This window comes from Pseudophryne corroboree, chromosome 12 (genome assembly GCF_028390025.1).
Source record: "Pseudophryne corroboree isolate aPseCor3 chromosome 12, aPseCor3.hap2, whole genome shotgun sequence".
Classification (NCBI taxonomy): domain Eukaryota; kingdom Metazoa; phylum Chordata; class Amphibia; order Anura; family Myobatrachidae; genus Pseudophryne; species Pseudophryne corroboree.
In genome coordinates this window covers 52,917,337-52,937,702 of record NC_086455.1, presented here as the reverse complement: position 1 = coordinate 52,937,702, position 20,366 = coordinate 52,917,337, and the positions used below count along the sequence as shown (strand labels likewise).

Below are 20,366 nucleotides of genomic sequence, written 5' to 3'. Positions count from 1 at the left end.
TTAATGTATCTACTTTAATTAGAGCGGTTAAATTCTCGATTCAGCTTGAAGATACTGAACCCAGCGCCGTAACTGCGTGTGTGCCAGGTGTGCCAGGCACACAGCGCAGTTGCCCTGGGGGCGCAACGGGCAGCGGCTTGTAATGGGTCAAATTGACTCATTACAAGCTGCCTCTGCTGTGTGCGCTGCGCTGAAGCCGGAGGCAGGGGAGGAGAGCAGCAGCGCCGGAGGCAGGGGAGGAGGAGGAGGGAGGGGGACTGGAGCCGCAGCTGTGAATGGTGGGATGCGCTTCCCTCATCCCAGCATTCACAGTGGCAGCCAGCCAATGCGGAAGGAGATGGGACTGCTGCAGCGGCGCCTCAACCAATTACATAGCGCTGCTGCGGCTCCAGTCCCCCTCCCTCCTCCCCCTTCTCCCCTGCGGCTGCCCAGGATCTGCCAGCACGAGGAGCCTGACTTCCAGCGGGGAGGGATGGTATCTGTCTGTCTATCTCTCTCTCTCTCTCTCTCTGTCTATCTCTCTATCTATTCTGTCTGCTGCAATGAGTAAAAAGGGGGACTGGCTGCCGTAATGTGTAAAAAGGGGGACGCTGTCTGCCGTAATGTGTAAAAAGGGGACGCTGTCTGCTGTAATGTGTATAAAGGGGATGCTGTCTGTCGTAATGTGTAAAAAGGGGGACTGGCTGCCGTAATGTGTAAAAAGGGGGACGCTGTCTGCCGTAATATGTAAAAATGGGGACGCTGTCTGCGGTAATGTGTAAAAAAGGGGACGCTGTCTGCCGTAATGTGTAAAAAGGGGGGGCGCTGTCTGCCGTAATGTGTAAAAAGGGGATGCTGGCTGCCGTAATCCCTTCTGCGTCCTATTGAGGACCTTCTGGATAGACAATTGGACGTGTGTCTTAAATCTTTTGCTCCCTTACAGGGGCCATAGCCAGACCTGCTACGGCTACAGCCTGGGTGGTTAAAGCCATGGAAAATTGGGCGGACGTTCTTGGAAACAGTTTCACATCTGATCCTACCACGGAACAAGTGTCCCTAATTGCCAACATCCGAGATGTGGCCTATTACATTGGGGAAGCTGCCCTGGATACTGTTCTCTTATCCTCTAAGGCTTCAGCTGTTTCCATTGCAGCACGCTGCATTGTGTGGCTCCGTTCCTGGAAAGCAGATTCTGCTGCCAAGAAAGTTCTGGAAGCTCTTCCATACACTGGCTTTTTTCTATTTGGACCAGAACTGGACAAATTTGCCAATTACCTGGAAACCTCTAAAACAGCTAGTCTACCCATGGCTTCTTCAGCAAGACCTCGGACTTCATCCTTTTTGTCCTTTCATCCACAGGGCAAGGCCAGAGGTCAGACCTTTCCTAGAATGTCTCACACTGTCAAGGCCTCCATGCCTAAAACCAAGCAGGTCTGGGCAGCTAGACACCCAACATCCAAACCAGAGGATAATCCCTCTTCTTCAATTCACCCATGCGTGGTAACAGATCACAACAGATGACTGGGTCCAAGATGTGGTCTCTCACGGGTATGCTTTCTCCTTCCTGAAGTGTCCTCCGAGACAATACTTTCCTACCACTCCACCAGCAGACATGAACAAAGCAGAGGCGCTGAAGTGAGTCATTCACTCCTTACTGCAGTCGGGTTTCATCATCCCTGTGCCACTATTTCAACAAAGACAGGGGTTCTATTCTACACTCTTTTTGGTTCAGAAACCAAATAGGTCCTTCTGTCCCATTCTAACTCTAAAGTTACTGTACAAATACTTCAAGATACCCAGGTTCTTTATGGAAACCCTCCGTTCCATAGTCCTGGCTATGCGGCCTGGGGACTTTATTGACTCTACAAGATGCGTATCTCCATGTACCTATAGCACCCTGTCATCAACAGTATCTCTGATTTGCTGTCCTGTGTTAGAATTTCCAATTCCAGGCCTGACCCTTTGGACTGTCCACAGCTCCCAGGGTGTTTACCGCTAATGGTGGTGTTGGTAGCTCATCTCTGATGGCAGGGAAATTGCATACTCCTTTCCCTGGACGACCTCCTGCTTCTGGTACATTCTCCAGGGGTACTGCACCATAATTTCCAGGTGACAATGTAGTTTCTTCAGAGTCATGGATGACTCATCAATTGGGCCAAGTCTTCTCTCATCTTATCTCAGAGGATTCTCCATTTCAAAGCTCTATTGGATGCCCAAGTACAATGCATCTTCCTTACTCGGGACAAGATTGCAGCACTGCAATTGCACATCCGCAACTTACTCCACAGTAAAAGGGTCTCGATCTATTCAGCAATGCAGACCCTGGGCTCCATGGTATCCGCCTTCGACATGGTGGAATATGCCCAGTTCCACTCCAGGCCTCTACAACGCCAGATCGACTGGTCTACCCAATCAGAACAAATCACAGACAATGATACTGCCTCAGGAGGTCTGTACATCTCTCTCGTGGTGGCTTCATGCCTCCGACAAGGATCGACCATTCTTGGTTACACATTGGACACTTCTTACCATGGACGCCAGACTCCAGGGGTGGGGAGCTCTCACGGTTAGTCACTCCTTTCAGGGCTGCTGGTCTCTGATGGAGCGGGATCTTCCAATCAATGTACTCGAACTTCGAGCAGTGTACCGGGCCCTTCAAATGGCTCAGGACCTTCGGCAAGGCTCTCCCATACAAGTCCAGTCAGACAACACCAACACAGTGGCTTATATAAATTGGCAGGGAGGCGCTCGCAGTGTGGCAGGGATGCAGGAAGTAACTCGGATGCTCATCTGGGCAGAACTCCACCTTCCGGCAATCTCTGCAATATTCATTCCAGGTGTACTCAACTGGGAAGCAGTGGTCTCTACACCAAGACGTCTTTCAGCTTCTGGTGGACAGATGGGGTATTCCAGACGTGGACCTCATGGCCTTCAGACACACCACAAAGTGCCAGTGTACAAGGGCCAGGACAAGAGTTCCGGAAGCGAGCTTCGTGGCTGCACTAACAGTCCCATGGACCTTTCGTCTGGATTATCTCTTCCCTCCAGTATCTCTCCTTCCCGGAGTACTTCAAAGAGGAAGGTGGCACGATCATACTCGTGGCTATGGCATGGCCCAGATACAATTGGTACACAGAGCTCCAGTGTCTTTCCATAGACGATCCCTTCCCTCTTCCTCTTCGACCAGATCTTGTCTCACAAGGTCCCTGTCTACACCCAGACCTAGCTTGCTTGTCTTTGATGGCGTGGCTCTTGAGACATCCATCTTAAAGGATAATGGGTTTTCCAGTATGGATATTCAAACTATGCTTCATGCTTGCAAGTCAGCAGCAGCTTGCATTTATAACCGTATCTGGCACAACTACTTTCAGTAGTGTGCTCATCGACATTATGTTCCCAGTATTTTTAGGATCCCTAGGCTTCTAGCCTTCATGCAGGCGGGCTTGGCCATTGGCCTTCACCTGGCTTCTCTGAAAGTTCAGGTCTCTGCTTTATCCGTTTGGTTCCAAAAGAGTCTGGCTCCATTACTTGATATTCATATCTTCCTTCAGGGGGTACTCCGGATACAACCTCTACTTATCCATACAGTGGCTCCTTGGTTCTTCAAGTCCTACAACGGTCTCTCTTTGAACCATTGGAGATGATGGACCTCAAATTCTTAACCGCAAAGACTCTCCTGGCCATCATTTCAGCCCGAAGAGTCTTTGACTTGGGAGCACTCTCCTGTCGCTCCCCCTTTTTGGTACTCCATCAGGACCCGGCGATCCTCCAGACTAAACAGGAATACCTACCTAAGGTAGTGTCTAAATTCCATATCAACTAATCAATTGTGGTACTGTGCTTCCATGAACCCAGCCTTTCACCAGAGCAAACCTCGTTGGATGTGGTATGTGCTCTAAGGATCTACGTTGACCGTACTAAGAGGGTCATTCAGATCTGATCGCTGCTGTGCATTTTCACACAGCAGACGAACAGATCCGAACAGCGCATGCGTATACACAGCAATGCGCAGGTGCGACAGACGGTTCCCTTCTCCTCTATGTGAGAGTGTGTTTCCTGTGTGTACCATTCTTCCTTCTCTCCTGCTCCTGCTCTGGGTTTATTAACTAAAACTGAAGTGCCTGAGCTGTGGTACAGGTTGAGTCTCCCATAGCAAAAATTCCAGATACAGGGCCTAATTAAGATCTGATCGTAGATGTGCTAAATTTAGTACATCTACAATCAGTTTCTCAGACATGCGGGGGGACGCCCAGCACAGGGCTAGTCTGCCCCGCATGTCTGGCTCTGCCCCCCCATCTCCTGTGTGCAAAAGCATTGCATGGCGGCGATGCTTTTGCACCCGGCGAGTAGCTCCTGTGCACTGGCAGGGAGCTTCCCGCCGCATCCCAGGTCGCAGCACGCAGCTGCCGTGGCCTGCCCCCGCAATGATCCAAACACGCCTGCATTGTCCGGACTGCGCCCTGCCAACATCGTCCTAACGCCACTGGCACGCCCCCTCCTGCCCCACAGCCGCCTCTGCCTGTCAATCAGGCAGAGGCAAATGCAGCCCTGAGTTGCTTTTAGCATCTCACCGTGCTCCTGGGGTGCGCATGCACGTGCGCACTCCATAAAGAAATTCAGACTGCGGAAGCTGTCGCTGCAGCGATCCAGTCTGAATTACCCCCACAGAATATTCGAAAATATGCCACTGATATAGTGACACCTTAGTGTCAGGGGAAAGGATGTACTACGCATCGCATTATGGATCCGATATATCCCGCCACTTATCGGGTACATACTGGCATTTTTGGTAGAGCTGTCCTTTGCGAAGATAGAACTTCCAGGTTTAGGACTTTGGAGCACTTCTGTGCCTGCGATGGATGACGTGCGTGCTGTGAGGGGTACGGGGTGGGTACCGACTGAATCATGCCTTGTGTATTTATTTTCTAGCAGATCAAGCTTCAAGCCCCAGATATTGAGTCTTAACCACATCATGCCCCCCAGTATTGAAGACTTCCCCGAAAGTGGCTCATGTATTAGTCTTCCCACAAATAATATGGCTTTCTCTGGTTTTGATGTATCTGTGTCCCAGTTTGAATCTGTTGTGTCCGCTTACTGTGCAAGATGCTACAGAACCCGTACCACGCTGTATTAGCAGGTTAAAATAGTGACGCTGCAGGAAGTGACGGACTGTGGACCAGAAGTGACGTGAAGCGAGGAGACGCGCGAGACGAGTGTGGAGGGCAGTGTGCGGTGAACGGGGAGAGCGGTGTGCGATGAACGGGGAGAGCGGGGAGCGGTGAGTGGCAAACAGGGTGCAAGGTGAGCGGGGAGTGCGGTGAGCGGCAAACGGGGTGAACAGTGAGCAGGGAAAGCGGTGAGTGGGGAGAACTGTGAGAGTGGTGGAGAACGAGTAATTGGGAGAGTAGCAAGTGTGGCATGCAGCATTTCAGACAGTTGCCATGGTGACCACAGCAGCTGAGCGAGCAAGATATTAAAGTAAGAGAGTGAGCCGGGGGCAGGCTGGTGCTGAGTGGTGCATACTGTAAGCTAGGCACTGCTGTGTTGCACAGGGGAGAACCTGTGAGGCAGAGTGTGACAGTGTACTGAGGAGCTGAACCAGCAAGCTGTGCTGTACCAAGTAGGTGCACATCCAAGGCAGCGACCAGAGCCGTAGAAGGCCCTGTAAACGTCTGGACACGCAAGTATTTTCACCAAATAAACACTGACACCAATAGCATACATCGATTATAGATTATCTGCATTTTAGAGGGAGGTAAATCAATCGATACACAATGAGTAGGAACGAGGTTGGTAGTCTCACCCGAGGCACATCTTGTGAGATGTATGCATACCTGGAGCAACCGTCCGGGTGAATACCTCTGCACAAGATGTGAGCAGATGGTCGCTTTGGAAGCCCTGGTAACTGATCTAAAGCAGACCATCACAACATTAAGGGAGATTGTCAATCTTGAGCAGAGTCTGCAGCTCACTGTGGACGCACTGAGGGAACAGGATGGGTCTGACAATGCGGAGGAGGAACAGGTAGGTAGCTGGGTTACAGTTAGAAGGGGCAGAAGGGGGAGGAGAAAGGAATTCCAGCTCTGAGCTACCAAATCCTAGTAGATTCGCCAGAATGGATGAAGTTACTGTGGACGGCAGTGCAGATTTGGATGACCAGGCGGTGGCTGTTTCCTCTAGCATCCAGAGGAGCATTCTTCCCGGCAAGGAGGTGAAAACTGTTAGCGAGGTACCTAGTCAGATTGTGGGGGTAGGGGACTCAATTATTAGAAAAACAGATAGGGCAATCTATTACCAGGACCGTAATCGTCGTACAGTATGTTGTCTTCCGGGTGCTCGGGTACGACACATCACGGACCGGGTTGACAAATTATTGGGAGGAGCTGGGAAAGACCCGGCGGTCTTGGTGCACATCGGCACTAACGACGAAGTCAGTGGGATTTCACTTCTTGGAGCATTGGGCAGACTTCTCAGTTAAGCGCCATCTTTTTTGTCGGGATGGATTGCACCTGAACGAGAAGGGGGCAGCAATGCAGGGGAGTAGGATGGTTAGAAGGCTGGAGGAGGTTTTAAACTAGGTGTCTGGGGGGAGGGAGCAGAAAGATTGAATAGTACAGTCAGTGAAAATAACAAGGGGGGCGTAGTAAGATCGATGAGGGTGGAGAAGGGGGGAGGAGAAAAAAGTACTTAAAAAATATATTAAACAAAGTTGTAGATCCTGGTAATCCAACCATAAATAAGAAGTGTCCTTCAGGGCAAAAAAATTAATATAACCGGGTTAAGAGCTAATAATCTAAAGTGTCTATTAATGAATGCAAGAAGCCTATCTGACAAAATTGAAGATTTGAGTGAGCGATATGATATCATAGGTAACACGAAAACATGGTGGGATGAGTCCCATGATTGGGCAGTAAATTTGGAGGGCTACACACTTTTCACAAAAGATAGGGAAAACAAAAGGGGAGGAGAAGTTTGTCTCTATGTTAACTCCATCCTTAAACCATACCAAAGGGAAATTGATTGCAAGGTATTAAATATCACATTGAGTCATTGTGGGTGGAAATAATTGTGGCCGGAGAGCCCCAGCCACGAGGCAAATGGCCGCCCTGGCACTGAAGGGGTTAATCCCTAGTGCCCGGCGCCATTTGCCAAGACAAAGGGGTGCTTGGCGCCAAATTTGAAATGTATTGCGGGCGCTAGGCGCCGTGTTTTATTAATGTTTAAAATTGTATTTTCATATGCGCCGTGGTCCCGGACCCCTCCGGAGACCACGGCAGGGAGGACAGCTCCCCGGCGCGCTCAGCAGAGTGTGCGCGCCGGGGGAGAGGAGGCAGCCGCTGACCGCCGGAGTCCGGGAGCTCCGCTCCCGGCAGCGGTCAGTGTAGCCCCGGGCGCACTGGAGTGTGCGCGCCGGGGAGAAGGGTGAGCGCTGCGGCTGGGAGCTCGGCTCCCGCTGCAGTGCTCTAGGTGAGAGCCGCCGCTGGGGGCCGGGAGCTCTGCTCCCGGCGCCTCAGCCCAGCACGGGTGGCCAGCCGCAGCAGCCGGGACGGACGTCCCGGGCTGCTAGTCGGCGAGGGGGGTGCGCTGCAGCCCGGCTCCCCGCCGGACGCTGCAGCGAGGCTAACAGACAGGCGCCGCTCATGGGGGACCGGGCTAGCCGGCTCCCTAGCGGCGTGGGCACATTAGGCGGCCAAGCAAGATGATGAGCGCTGGGGTCCGGGAGCTACGCTCCCGGCGCCCCAGCACCACAACAAAGCCAGAGTCACGGCGGCCGGGACAAGAGTCCCGGGCCGCCGGGCTTAGGTACAGGGGGGTGCGCCGCTGCGTGCGGCGAGGCCACCAAAGTAGTGCCACCCTGGGGGGACAGGGAGAGCCAGCTCCCTGGAACCCCAGAGGCAGGAAGGCAGGCTGAAGGATGGGGGAAGCCAGCCCCATGCCTCCAGCACTGAGAGGGAGAGCCCTAGCAGCCAGGCTGCAGGGCTAGGGAAGGCACTGCAGTGCCTGAATATGTAGAGTCTGTGCAGGGCACAGGCTCAGTGTATATTTAAAGAGAAATGTACAGTGTGATTTAAAAATGTAATGTATTTAAAGATAAAATGCACTTACTTGATTGTGTGTCCCAGGAGGGGGGAATCCATAGCTGTGCAGGCTGATGGATTCTCCCAGACCTTTTCCCTAAAAACGGAATGCTTTCCCATCCAGCCTCACAGTTCCAATGGGGACAGGGAGAAAGAGAAGCAGCTTAGCTACAGAACAAGCTGAGGGGTTTCTTGGAGCTCCATGGAGATCAGCCGTAGTGAACCAGAGACCTGGACCGGGGAGTCAGGCTGCCCAGCTCTGGAGCCCAAATCCAGGCTGCAGGCAGTGAGAGGGGTCCCGGGCAGGTTTCTGGAAGTCAGTTTAGGAGGGAAAACTTCCCCCCAGCCAGACTGAACGGCACCGTGGGAGTAGCCTGCTCTCCCAGATGGGAGAGACAAAGGAGACCGGCCACTCCCCACTGTCCATTGGGGACAATGTTAGGTGTGCATGAGTCCAGAGCATGCACAGCTCATGGGTAAACATTGATTGGTTGTACACCACAGGGCGGGCTTACCCCCTGTGGTAGAGGGTCTTGGAGAGGGATAAAAGGAGGGCAGTTGGCCCATAGGATTGTGTATTGTAACATCTTCTTCTGCTGAAACATCTTAATTGTATGCTGTTGCCCCTAGCAATAGGGAGGAGCCTTTTTAAAGGTTATTTGAGCAATAAACACCTTTGCCTCAAGAAGACTGCTTCATCTTGTGACCAACAGGGTTAGGCCAAACCTAGCCCCGTCCTCCGGCTGTCCAGGGAAGCACCTGACGTCTCCAAGCTCCGCCTTCCGCCAGCTACCGGTAGAGGCCTAGCAAGTGGCTAGTGGGGATTCGTCGACACCACACAGGTGTGGTAAAGCAGTGCGTCGGCACATACAGAGCAGAACCGTGGTTCCAAACGCCACGGCAGGTTAGGAGTTTGGTGGTGGCAGCGAGAACCCGCCCACAGCGCAGTGGGTGGAGTCAGTAACAGGCGGTTACTGACGGTAAGCGGGAATCCCCTATGTGGTCAGGCCTCGTGCGGCTTGACCTTCCATTCTGTGCGCAGTCAACGGGACGCGGAAGCTGCGAGTGCTTTCGTACGGTATCGTCCTGTCACAATAATATTTGGGGGTAAATATACAAAGAAACTGCTATAAACCGCCAGATATTAGTGTGGCTGTGGAATCGCAACTCCACCAGCAAATTGTAAAGGCAGCAGCAAATGGTGATATGTTGGTTATGGGGGACTTTAATTATTCTAACATAAATTGGTCATTGGAGTCATGTAGTACAGCTAGGGGTAGTAGGTTTTTAAACATACTAAAAGATAATTATCTGTCCCAAATGATTAAGGAACCTACTGGACCTGGTGATTACAAATAATGTGGAGGCAATATCTAACATTAAAGAAAGGGAACAGTTGGCAAATAGCGATCAGAATATGGTCACATTCAAACTAAACAGCGTTATATTGGTTCAACTAAAACCTTTAATTTTAGGAAAGCAAATTTTATTATGCTCAGGCAATCTATAAAGGGTATAGATTGGGACCAAATCTTTAACTGTAAGAACACTGCAGAAATGTGGGATACCTTTAAAATATTGCTGCACAAGCTCATGCACGCGTACATTCCCTTGGCCAACAAAAGCAAGAGGAGCAATTTTAAACCGATGTGGCTAAATAACAAGGTTAAGTTATTAATGGGCAGAAAAAGGCGAGCATTTAAAACTTTTAAATCTGTTGGGAGTAAGGTGAGCTTCCGCTGCTACAAAGAATGTAATAAATTGTGCAAAAAGGAAATTAAAGCAGCTAAAATAGAAAATGAAAAACTAAGGCCCTCATTCCGAGTTGATCGTACCAAGCAACATTTTGCTGCTGGTGCGATCAACTAATCTCCGCTTATGGAGGAGTGCATTTTAGCATAGCAGGGCTGCAATCGCTTGTGCAAAGTATAATTACAAAGATTATTTAACGTGTTTAAGTAAAGCAGAAATCAAAAAGCGATTACAAAATATAAAGATTAATAAATCTCCCGGACTGGATGGACTGCACCCAAGGGTTCTTATGGAGCTAAGCTCAGAGTTAGCTAGGCCATTATACTTAATCTTTAATGCTTCAATAGCAACTGACATAGTTCCCAGGGACTGGCGTATTGCAGATGTTGTACCACTATTTAAAAAGGGAATGAAATCTAATCCTGGAAATTATAGGCCGGTAAGTCTGACTTCTGTAGTAGGGAAAATATTGGAAGGCATATTAAGGGATAGCATTCAGGAGTATCTGGGATGCTCAAACATAATGTGTAAGAACCAGCATGGCTTTTTATAAAATAGGTCATGTCAGACTAACTTAATTAGCTTTTACGAGGAAGTGAGTGCAAACTTAGACATGGGTAATGCGGTGGATGTGGTCTTTCTAGATTTTGCGAAAGCCTTCAACACAGTTCCTCACATGAGGTTGTGTCTTAAATTAAGGGAACTTGGCCTTGGTGATAATATTTGTACTTGTATCAAAAATTGGTTGGCCAATAGGGAACAGTGAGTGGTAGTCAATGGAACATTTTCAGGTTAGACTGAGGTATTAAATGGTGTACCTCACGGATCTGTGCTGGGACCTTTACTGTTTAACATATTTATAAATGACATAGTAAATGGTATCGAGAGTAACATAGTATCTGAGGTTGAAAAAAGACAATTGTCCATCGAGTTCAACCTATTTGTGGTCTCCTATGCATGATGATTTGACTAAAATTTCTGACTGATGCTGATGTCAGCCGTTGCATTTTATCCCTATTTATAGTAACTATAATGCATGACTATGCACCATACCCCTGGATATCCTTATCCATTAGGAATTTATCTAACCCATTCTTAAAGGTGTTGACAGATTCCGCCATTACAACTCCCTCGGGCAGGGAATTCCAAACACGTATTGTCCTTACCGTGAAAAAGCCTTTACGCCGTATTGTGCGGAATCTCCTCTCCTCTAACCTGAGCGAGTGTCCACGAGTCCTCTGTGCTGATCTAACCAAAAACAGGTCCCACGCAAGCTCTGTGTATTGTCCCCTTATATATTTGTAGATGTTGCTCATATCCCCTCTTAGTCTCCGCTTTTCCAATGTAAACATGCCTAGTCTTTCAAGCCTTTCCTTGTATTCCATCGTCTCCATGCCCTTAATTAGTTTGGTCGCCCTCCTCTGAACCTTTTCTACCTCCAGGATATCCTTTTTGTAGTAAGGTGCCCAGAATTGTACACAGTATTCAAGGTGTGGCCTCACTAGTGATTTATATAACGGGAGTATAATACTCTCGTCCCTAGCATCAATACCCCGTATTTAAGGTATCAATTTTTGCAGACGATACTAAGCTCTGTAGGCTAATTAGATCAGATCAGGATATTGTCTCTCTCTTCAAAGCAACTTAACTAAACTGGGGGTTTGGGCAGCCAAGTGGAGTATGAGGTTTAATATAGAGAAATGCAAAGTAATGCATTTCGGGATCAGAAACGAACAGGCAACCTATACATTGAATGGGGTAATTCTTGGAAAGTCAGTAAATGGAGAAGGATTTGGGGGTGATCAGAGATAATAGACTTAGCAGTAGTGCCCAATGTCGGGGTGCTGCAGTAAAGGCCAATAGGGTATTAGCATGCATAAAACGGGGAATAGAGACTAGAGATGGAAGCGTAATCCTGCCATTGTATAAATCATTGGTACACCCCATCTGGAATACTGTGTACAATTCTGGGCTCCTCATTATTAAAAAGACATAGTAGAACTAGAAAAGGTGCAGAGAAGAGCTACTAAATTAATTAAAGGTTTAGAGTTCTTGGAATGTGAGGAAAGGTTAGTTAAGTTGGGAATGTTTACAATAGAGAAAAGGCGTCTGAGAGGGGATATGATTAATATCTTCAAGTACATGAAGGGACCTTATTAGGATCTTTCGGGTGATTTACTTATTGAGAGATCTGTACACAGGACACGAGGTCACCCTTTAAAGTTGGTGGAGAGGGAGTTCAACACCATACGAAGGAAGGGTTTCTTTACTGTACGGGTGGTTAGATTATGGAACACACTGCCGGAGAAAGTGGTAAATTCTGAATCTATCGTGATGTTCACAAAAGGTTTAGATAAATTATTAGCTGAAAATGGCATCCAAGGATATCATCTGTAAACAAAGTTAAGTTGGTAGAATAGCACTATAGGTTGAACTCGATGGACAATGGGGGTTTTTCAACCTTAACAACTATGTAAAATAATATTTATATTATTTGAATTGCAGTGTCTCTTTAAAGGAATATCTAATGAATGTTTTGTGTCTGATAATGCATACAGCATAGGCCTTTATAAGAATTATACGTTACATCTGCTCAGTGATTCTGAATTAGATTACCTCTTCACGACAGATTGAGGATGTCTCCTGAGTCACCGTCACTTAGCACATCGTGAATCTCTCCCCCGTCTGCAATGAGGAATTTGGATGGTGTCACTTTGTTTAACATCAATATTTAAGTTAAACCATACAGGATGTTAGGGTAGGCTTGGAGGGAATGAGGAGATTCTCCTGTAGTTGTGATATACTTCCCAGGGCAGGTTATTTCCAAGATGCTCCCTTTTTTGTAGACTGACAAATTAATACATAGGGTATAAAATGTAGTAGTGAAAAGTTTGTCTTTGAGTCATGTTCCAGTGCATTGTAATATACTATGCTGTCTGCATGTATTGTTCTAAGAGTCAGCACACCTCCTCTCAGTAAGATGGGACATTGTGATTCCAAACCACTGGCCATTGCCAGATTATAACAGGGGATTGTGCAGTACAAGACTTTTTCTGTATATTTAGGTTCCGATGTAAAATAGTTCTCTGACTGAGAAACTTGTATAGTGCATGGCCATCTTAACAGCATAATAGGCCCAGGACAAAGCAACGCACTGGGACCCCTACCCACTCATTCAATTTTACAAAAATCATATCAAGCCCCTCCTGCAGTCCTGCACCGTCTCTCTTCATGCTTCCGTACAGTGAATGGCTGTCGGCGCTCTGATTGGTGGATAGCTCCAGCTATGCACCAATCAGCATGCTGGCAGCCATTCACTGTCTGGCTGCAGGCTGGGAGGCAGGTAGAGAATGCTGCAGTCTGATTGGTGGATAGCTCCAGCCATCCACCAATCAGCATATATAGTAACATAGTAACATAGTTTCTGAGGTTGAAAAAAGACAATTTGTCCATCGAGTTCAACCTATGTGTAGTCTCCTACGCTGTATCATTTTTTTTTTAGGACTGCTAATGTGTTTATTCCTTATTCATTTTTTTTAATAACTATAGTGCGTGACTACGCACCATAACCCTGTATATCATTATCCATTTGGAGTTTATCTAACCCATTCTTAAAAGTATTAACCGAGTCCGCCATTCAGTAGCGGATCTTGCCACTGGCAAGCAGGACTTTTGCTCGTGGCGCCGCTGTCCCGAGGGCGCCACCGCTATCCCGAGGGCGCCGCCGACGTGGCAAAATCCGCTACTGGTGCTGGTGCCGTGCGCGATGACATCATCGCAAACCGCATGGCATTGTGGGAACGGCCATAGATGCTAGAGGTCATAATTGACCTCTAGTGTCTGTGCTGTGCTATGGGAGAGACGTCATGACGTCTCTCCCATAGATCCGAGGAGCGGCGTCGGCAGCCGGAGACGGAGGGAAGCAGTGGTCGGGAAGCAGAAGTGGGGATGTATTTATTTATTTTTGGTAAGCAGCGCTACTAGCGGCACAGCTACAGGGGGCACAGTATTGGCGGCACAACTGCTGAGGGCACAGTACTGGGGCCACAACTACTGAGGGCACAGCTACAGGGGGCACAGTATTGGGGCCAAAACTACTGAGGGCACAGCTACAGGGGGCACAGTACTGGGGACACAACTACTGAGGGAACAGTACTGGGGGCACAACTACTGAGGGCACAGCTAGAGGGGGCACAGTATTGGGGGCACAACTGCTGAGGGCACAGTACTGGGGGCACAACTACTGAGGGCACAGCTACAGGGGGCACATCTACTGGGGGCACAACTACTGAGGGCACATCTACAGGGGGCTCAGTGTTGGGGGCACAACTGCTGAGGGCACAGCTACAGGGGGCACAGTACTGGGGGCACAACTACTGAGGGCACAGCTACGGGGACACAGTATTGGGGGCACAACTACTGAGGGCACAGTACTGGGGGTACAACTACTGAGGGCACAGCTACAGGGGGGCTGCGGCGCGCAGGGGTAGTCGCGATGGGGGGTCGACCAGGCAGCGGTGGTAGCGGTGATGTCGGCGGGGGCGGCACATGCGCAGCAGGACATCGGGGTATTTTTTATGAAAAATACCCCGATGATGCTGTGAAGAGGCATCGCAGGGACAGAGCTTGACCACAAGCTCTGTTCCGGCATGCGATAATTGATACATCCCTGTGATGTAATCAATTATTGCAGTGCGAGTTGGGGCGATTTTATCACCTGTCATCCGCATCCTGGATGCGGATGGTGATAAATAGGCCCCCAAGACAGTAGAGCAATTTAAACATGCATGGGATAGACATAAGGATATCCTTACAAAGAAATAAGGATCAAATAGGGTTTGAGGTAACAATAGGGTTAAAAAAGGGGCAGACTAGATGGGCCGAGTGGTTCTTATCTGCTGTCACATTCTATGTTTCTTTAACTTAACATAAGATTCGTAACTGGTGTCCTTCAGGCCTTTTGCTAAAATTGACAGATTATTGACCATTTATAGTTATTTTAGGTCTTTATTACACTTAGGGGATTATTCAGGTTTGTTAGCAAACAAAAAAAGCACACTAATGGGCAAAACCATATTCCACTGCAGGTGGGGCAGATGTAACGTGCAGAGAGAGTTCGATTTGGGTGGGTTATATTGTTTCTGTGCAGGGTAAATACTGGCTGCTTTATTTTTACATTGCAATTTAGATTTCAGTTTAAACACACCCCACCCAAATCTAACTCTCTCTGCACATGTGATATCTGCCCCACCTGCAGGGCAATATGGTTTTGGCCATTAGTGTGTTTTTTTGGTTTGCTAACACACCTGAATAAGGTCCTTAGCTGCCAAAACAGTGCAGACTGGGAAATCAACTTTCATAACCAATTTAGACTACAGTGACTAATAACACTCAGTTCAGTACTCAGTATTGAGGTACCCCGCAAGGTAGTACTCTATGGTTGGGATCTCAAAAAGGGGCCTTTGCGGTTGCTGTAGAATCTGAGTTGTATTCAGTGGGGGGGTCCCCTACCTTTTCTGGGCAGGGGACCTATTGCTGCCATGCCGAAGAGGGGAGACCTAGCCCCCAGCCAGCAGGGTTCCGGCACCTGCGCAGTGGATCTGGCAGGCAGCGGGACCAGTGCATGGGGACAGGCGGCAGCTTGAGTGTGCTTGCACAAATCCTCGGCTTCTATGGACTGCATTGTCGGCCGCCCAATGAATCCGGATTGGGCTGATGATCAGGCAGGAAGTGGCTCTCCATAGGAAGCCAGCTCTCTCCTAATCGCAGCCTGGTCTAGCCGTCCCAAAGGGAAGAAACACCTCCCAAAGGGACTTCCTGTCCTACGGGTGACTGGCAGGTAGTACTTCCAATAGGAAGTCACTGCCTGTCACAGTGAGTGAAGCCACTGAGCCAGTGCAGTCACACAGACTGCAACTAGCTCAGCGGAGTTCACTAAGTGGCCGTAGGTAAAATCTGCCACTGGTTGGTGTGGTCTAGTGATCAGCTGGGGAGTTCTGCAATACTGGAACATCCACATTTGGCCATGTCTGTATGTTATCACTTGTCACTGCCTGGTATAGTTTGGCTAATCATGAGCGGTCTACTTACCTAACAAATCCTGATACATGCAGAAACTCTGATGTACATACAAATAAGGTAGTATCATGATTTTCATATCAAGGAACCTATATAACTTCCATACTGCACTTTAATTGCTATTACTAATTTATCATTTATACAGCACATAGGTATGTTGTATTGCCATCTACTGGTCTCTGACTAATGCCCCTATCTGACCTCTTTGTTTAGAGCCAGAAATTACGAGAAGTTTTTAACTTGGATTTCCCTGAAAACAACTTCCTTGCCAAAACTCTATGTATTGTCACTGGCCCGGATATGGTGGATCTTACCTTTCATAACTTTGTATCCTACAAGGAGAACGTGGGCAAGGTACTGTATGTCAAAGCTTGTTTGTAAGCTATAAATTGTGGTCTGGTGGTTCCAGAGGACAACGAGTGACACATCAGAACAGTGTTAGCATATGTAAAATAAAAGTGATGGTTTAGCATGTTCTATTGTTCTATGGGGGTCATTCCGAGTTGTTCGCTCGGTAAAAATCTTCGCATCGCAGCGATTTTCCGCTTAATGCGCATGCGCAATGTCCGCACTGCGACTGCGCCAAGTAAATTTGCTATGCAGTTGTGATTTTTACTCACGGCTTTTTCCTCGTTCTGGCGATCGTAATGTGATTGACAGGAAATGGGTGTTACTGGGCGGAAACAGGCCGTTTTATGGGCGTGTGGGAAAAAACGCTACCGTTTCCGGAAAAAACGCAGGAGTGGCCGGAGAAACGGGGGAGTGTCTGGGCGAACGCTGGGTGTGTTTGTGACGTCAAACCAGGAACGACAAGCACTGAAATGATCGCAGATGCCGAGTAAGTCTGGAGCTACTCAGAAACTGCTACGAGGTGTGTAATCGCAATATTGCGAATACATCGTTCGCAATTTTAAGATGCTAAGATTCACTCCCAGTAGGTGGCGGCTTAGCATGAGCAAATCTGCTAAAATCCGCTTGCGAGCGAACAACTCGGAATGACCCCCTATGATTGTATAATAGCTCTTTGGGAGTTCTCATTTATAGTCTTGTGCACAGCAATAGTCCGTAGTATTCCCTTACAGTATCGTAATAATACTGTAGCTGTAGTTCTATGTCATTTCATTTTACTGTGAACAATAACAACTCTTTTAGATGGGCACAAACTATTTTTCATTCTCGACTTCAGACGAGATAAATCAGAGCAGCTGAGATCCAACTGATAAAATGAAATATCCTCAGGATAAAAGATGGACATGATAACTTACATCTTGTTCACAGCTGGGAACTTTCTACAGTAAACATCCCCAATCCGGAGATTCTTGCTATATTTACTATTTTATTATGCTTGAATAAAATGCCACACTGGTTTAAATGAAAAGGTATTTCATTTGTGACCTAACAGTACGGAATACCGCAGCATGGATTTTTTTTTTCTTTCTTTTTTAATAAGTTTATTTATTTCCAAGGTCATAAAACAGATATGCATAGAAAAAGAAATTATATAAAATATGAAAAGTAACAAAGTTGAAATAGTAACCATAGTAGTGATAAAGTCAGTTTATGCAAAATAATTACAAGATCGTAGACCTGGGATTTTTTTATCTTTGTGTAAAAGGGGGAGAGGAGTGGGACCAGAGGTGTAGCTAGGCGCCGTGGTGCCCGGAGCAAGGGTATGTTTTGGTGCCCCCCTCCCCTGTACCGTTTGGGGGCCTAGCCAACATGTGGTGACATGTTACATTTAAGAAGAAACAATATTTCAAAATCCTAAATTGGTGACGGGGGCCAGTTCTAGGCCTTGTGGAGCTCAGGCCGAAAGTTTCCTTTGGGTGCCCCCCATGTTTAAAATAGGGTCAGTGCGGGCCGAAGGCTTACAACAACATATAGGGGTATGGCAGTATGGACGGTGTAATGGTTAGCATTACTGCCTCACAACACTATAAAGAGGGTGGGCCGGCTGTTAGTGTCTCCTCTGGCCTGCCCTGTTCTCTACCTAGTCTCCGGGTCAGTGTGCTTCTCCTCCTCCTGCTCTGTGGCTGCCAGTACAGTGGCCCGCAGGAATGTGAGTGGCGGGCAGCAGCTCGCCCTCTAAATTTTTCGGTGCCCAGAGCTCGCGCTCCACCGGAGCCACCCTCGCTACACCCCTGAGTGGGACGAGCAAGGGCACCGAGAAGGTGGGTGAGGGGGACTAATTACCTGGGCCCAGGTCTGATGGAGGGGCCAAGTGAGGCCCAAGGTACCCCCCTTTATCCTGGCAGCAGCAGGTGCAGCTCTTCTTCTCAGCCCTGTACATGCTGCTGTGTGCTGGGTTGCAGTGTGGCCAGGGAGGCGTTAAAGTACTATTTTTTCAGGATTTTCTCTACTGCCCTGGGGACGAGAGGGAAAGGGAAATAGAGCGTGGTGGTGATGGGGCGGAATGCCCAGGGGGAGGGGGTGGTGAGGCAGTGAGCACGGCTGCCAAGAGAAATCCTGGGCCCCGGTACAACAACTTCCGGAGCCCCCCCACCCCCCTGGAAAGGGTGTGACCACAGAATGCTGAGGGCATGGCCACACCTTTTTGTGGCGTGTCTAGCACATGAGAAGCACCCACTCACAGGAGCATGGCATGCCGCCCAGTCAGGGCAGTAGAGAGCCTGGCTGGGCCCAGGTACATTTCAGGGGGCATGGCCAAATCACAGGAGGTGTGGACCTGGGTCCCCACTGGGACCCTCTATAAGACCTGGGCCCAGGTAATTTGTACCCTCTCCCCCCTCTCTCGACGCCACTGGCAGTGAGTAGAGAACCAGGATGGCAATGGAAATAAGAAGAGACTTTCTGGTATACAGCCCACTGCATCCATGAGAATGATTTTGATGGGTTATTTAAAATAGCCATTATATATTCCATACGATAGGAGTCCCGTAATCTGGTTAATAAAGCAGTGAGGGAAGGAGGGGGCGGGGCTTTCCATTCAGCCAATAGCTGGCAGGTGGCAGCCAGTGTGATGTAATGGATTTAGCTTGGTATTTAGGGGTCTATTTACTAATCCTTGGATGGAGGTAAAGTGGACGGAGATAAAGTACCAGCCAATCAGCTCACAACTGCCATGTCACAGGCTGGGTTTGAAAAATGACAGTTAGGAGCTGATTTGCTGGTACTTTATCTCCGTCCACTTTATCTCCACATGAGGCTTAGTAAATAGACCCCTAAGTTACATCGGGAGAAGGATTAAGGGAAGAAGGTAATATTAGTAATATTTAGTAATAATAATAATAATAATAATTATTATTATTATTATTATTATTATATAATTAGTAAATAATTAGTATAATATAGTTATACCCCTGGACATGGTCATTGTTATGTGGTATAAAATGAACTGGAAGGCATTATAATGTTACATAGGGCGGGATGTACTAATGTACATCGCCGCCCTGCGCCACGATGCTGATCGCATATGTACTAACATATGCGATCAGCATTGCGGAGGACAGCTCTTCCGATAAGAGCTGTCCTCCTCGATGCACAGCGGCAGCCTGACTTCCGGGATTCGGCCCCAGGAGTCAGTCTGCGCATGCACGGGGTGACGGGGGCGGCCGCAGGGCATGCTGGGAGGGATCCGATCGGATCCCTCACACAGCGCCGCGGAGAGAAACCCATAGGCTTCTTTGGACTATGGCGGCCGGGGGATAGTACATCAGGAAAATGCGGTAAACAGGGGGTTCACCACATTTTCCGCTTAGTACATCCCGCCCATAATATGAAGTGGGGCACTGTAATGTGGCATAATTTGAACTTGTGCACTATGATGGTTCATAAAATAAAGTAGGGCACTACTATTGGGCATAACATTAACTAAGGCACTACTATGGCTCATAAAACGAACTAGGGCGCTATTTTGTGGCATAAATTAACAAATCGTGCGGAGAGGTGTTTCTTTAGAAGCATTGAGACAGGGGCCCCTTCAAAATGTTGCTATAGGGCCTACAAAGTTCTGGCTACGCCACTGTGCAAGGGATAGGTACTACGAGGAGTGTGAGGTGGGTCTAGGAGATGGGCAATACCAGGAGTTTGAGAGTTGTGCAGTAAATGGGCACTACACGGAGTATAGCGAGTGGGGTGAAGGAGATGGGCACTACCAGGAATGAGCAGGGTGGTATAGAAGATGGGCGCTCCTAGGATTCTAGTAGTGTATAGGGTACAGGAGAGGCACAACAGGACCAACCATCAATTTGGTCACACCCCTGTCCCATAAGGCCACACCCCTTTTTGGCACGCGTGGGGTGAGGGCGCTGATGTTCTTTTTTAACACAAGTCAGGTTTAGTGAATGCGTGTAGGCAGAATTGCGGACTATGCTGAGTTGTGCGTGCACAGAGATCCCGCTGATTTAAGATGCATCTGTTGCCCAAGGAAAGGACGGATAGCGCACATTGGGGGTCATTCCGAGTTGTTCGCTCGTTGCCGATTTTCGCAACGGAGCGATTAAGGCAAAAATGCGCATG

At 48.4% G+C, this 20,366-nt stretch overlaps 1 protein-coding gene across 1 annotated transcript in view; it reads left to right on the top strand.

The window, feature by feature from the left end:
• Positions 1-20,366, top strand: part of PLCB2 (phospholipase C beta 2) — a 294,302-nt gene that overhangs the window by 123,069 nt on the left and 150,867 nt on the right. The window contains exon 4 of the mRNA XM_063947515.1: positions 16,101-16,241. Within this exon, the coding sequence (XP_063803585.1) occupies positions 16,101-16,241 (141 nt within the window). The remainder of the gene's footprint in view (positions 1-16,100; positions 16,242-20,366) is intronic.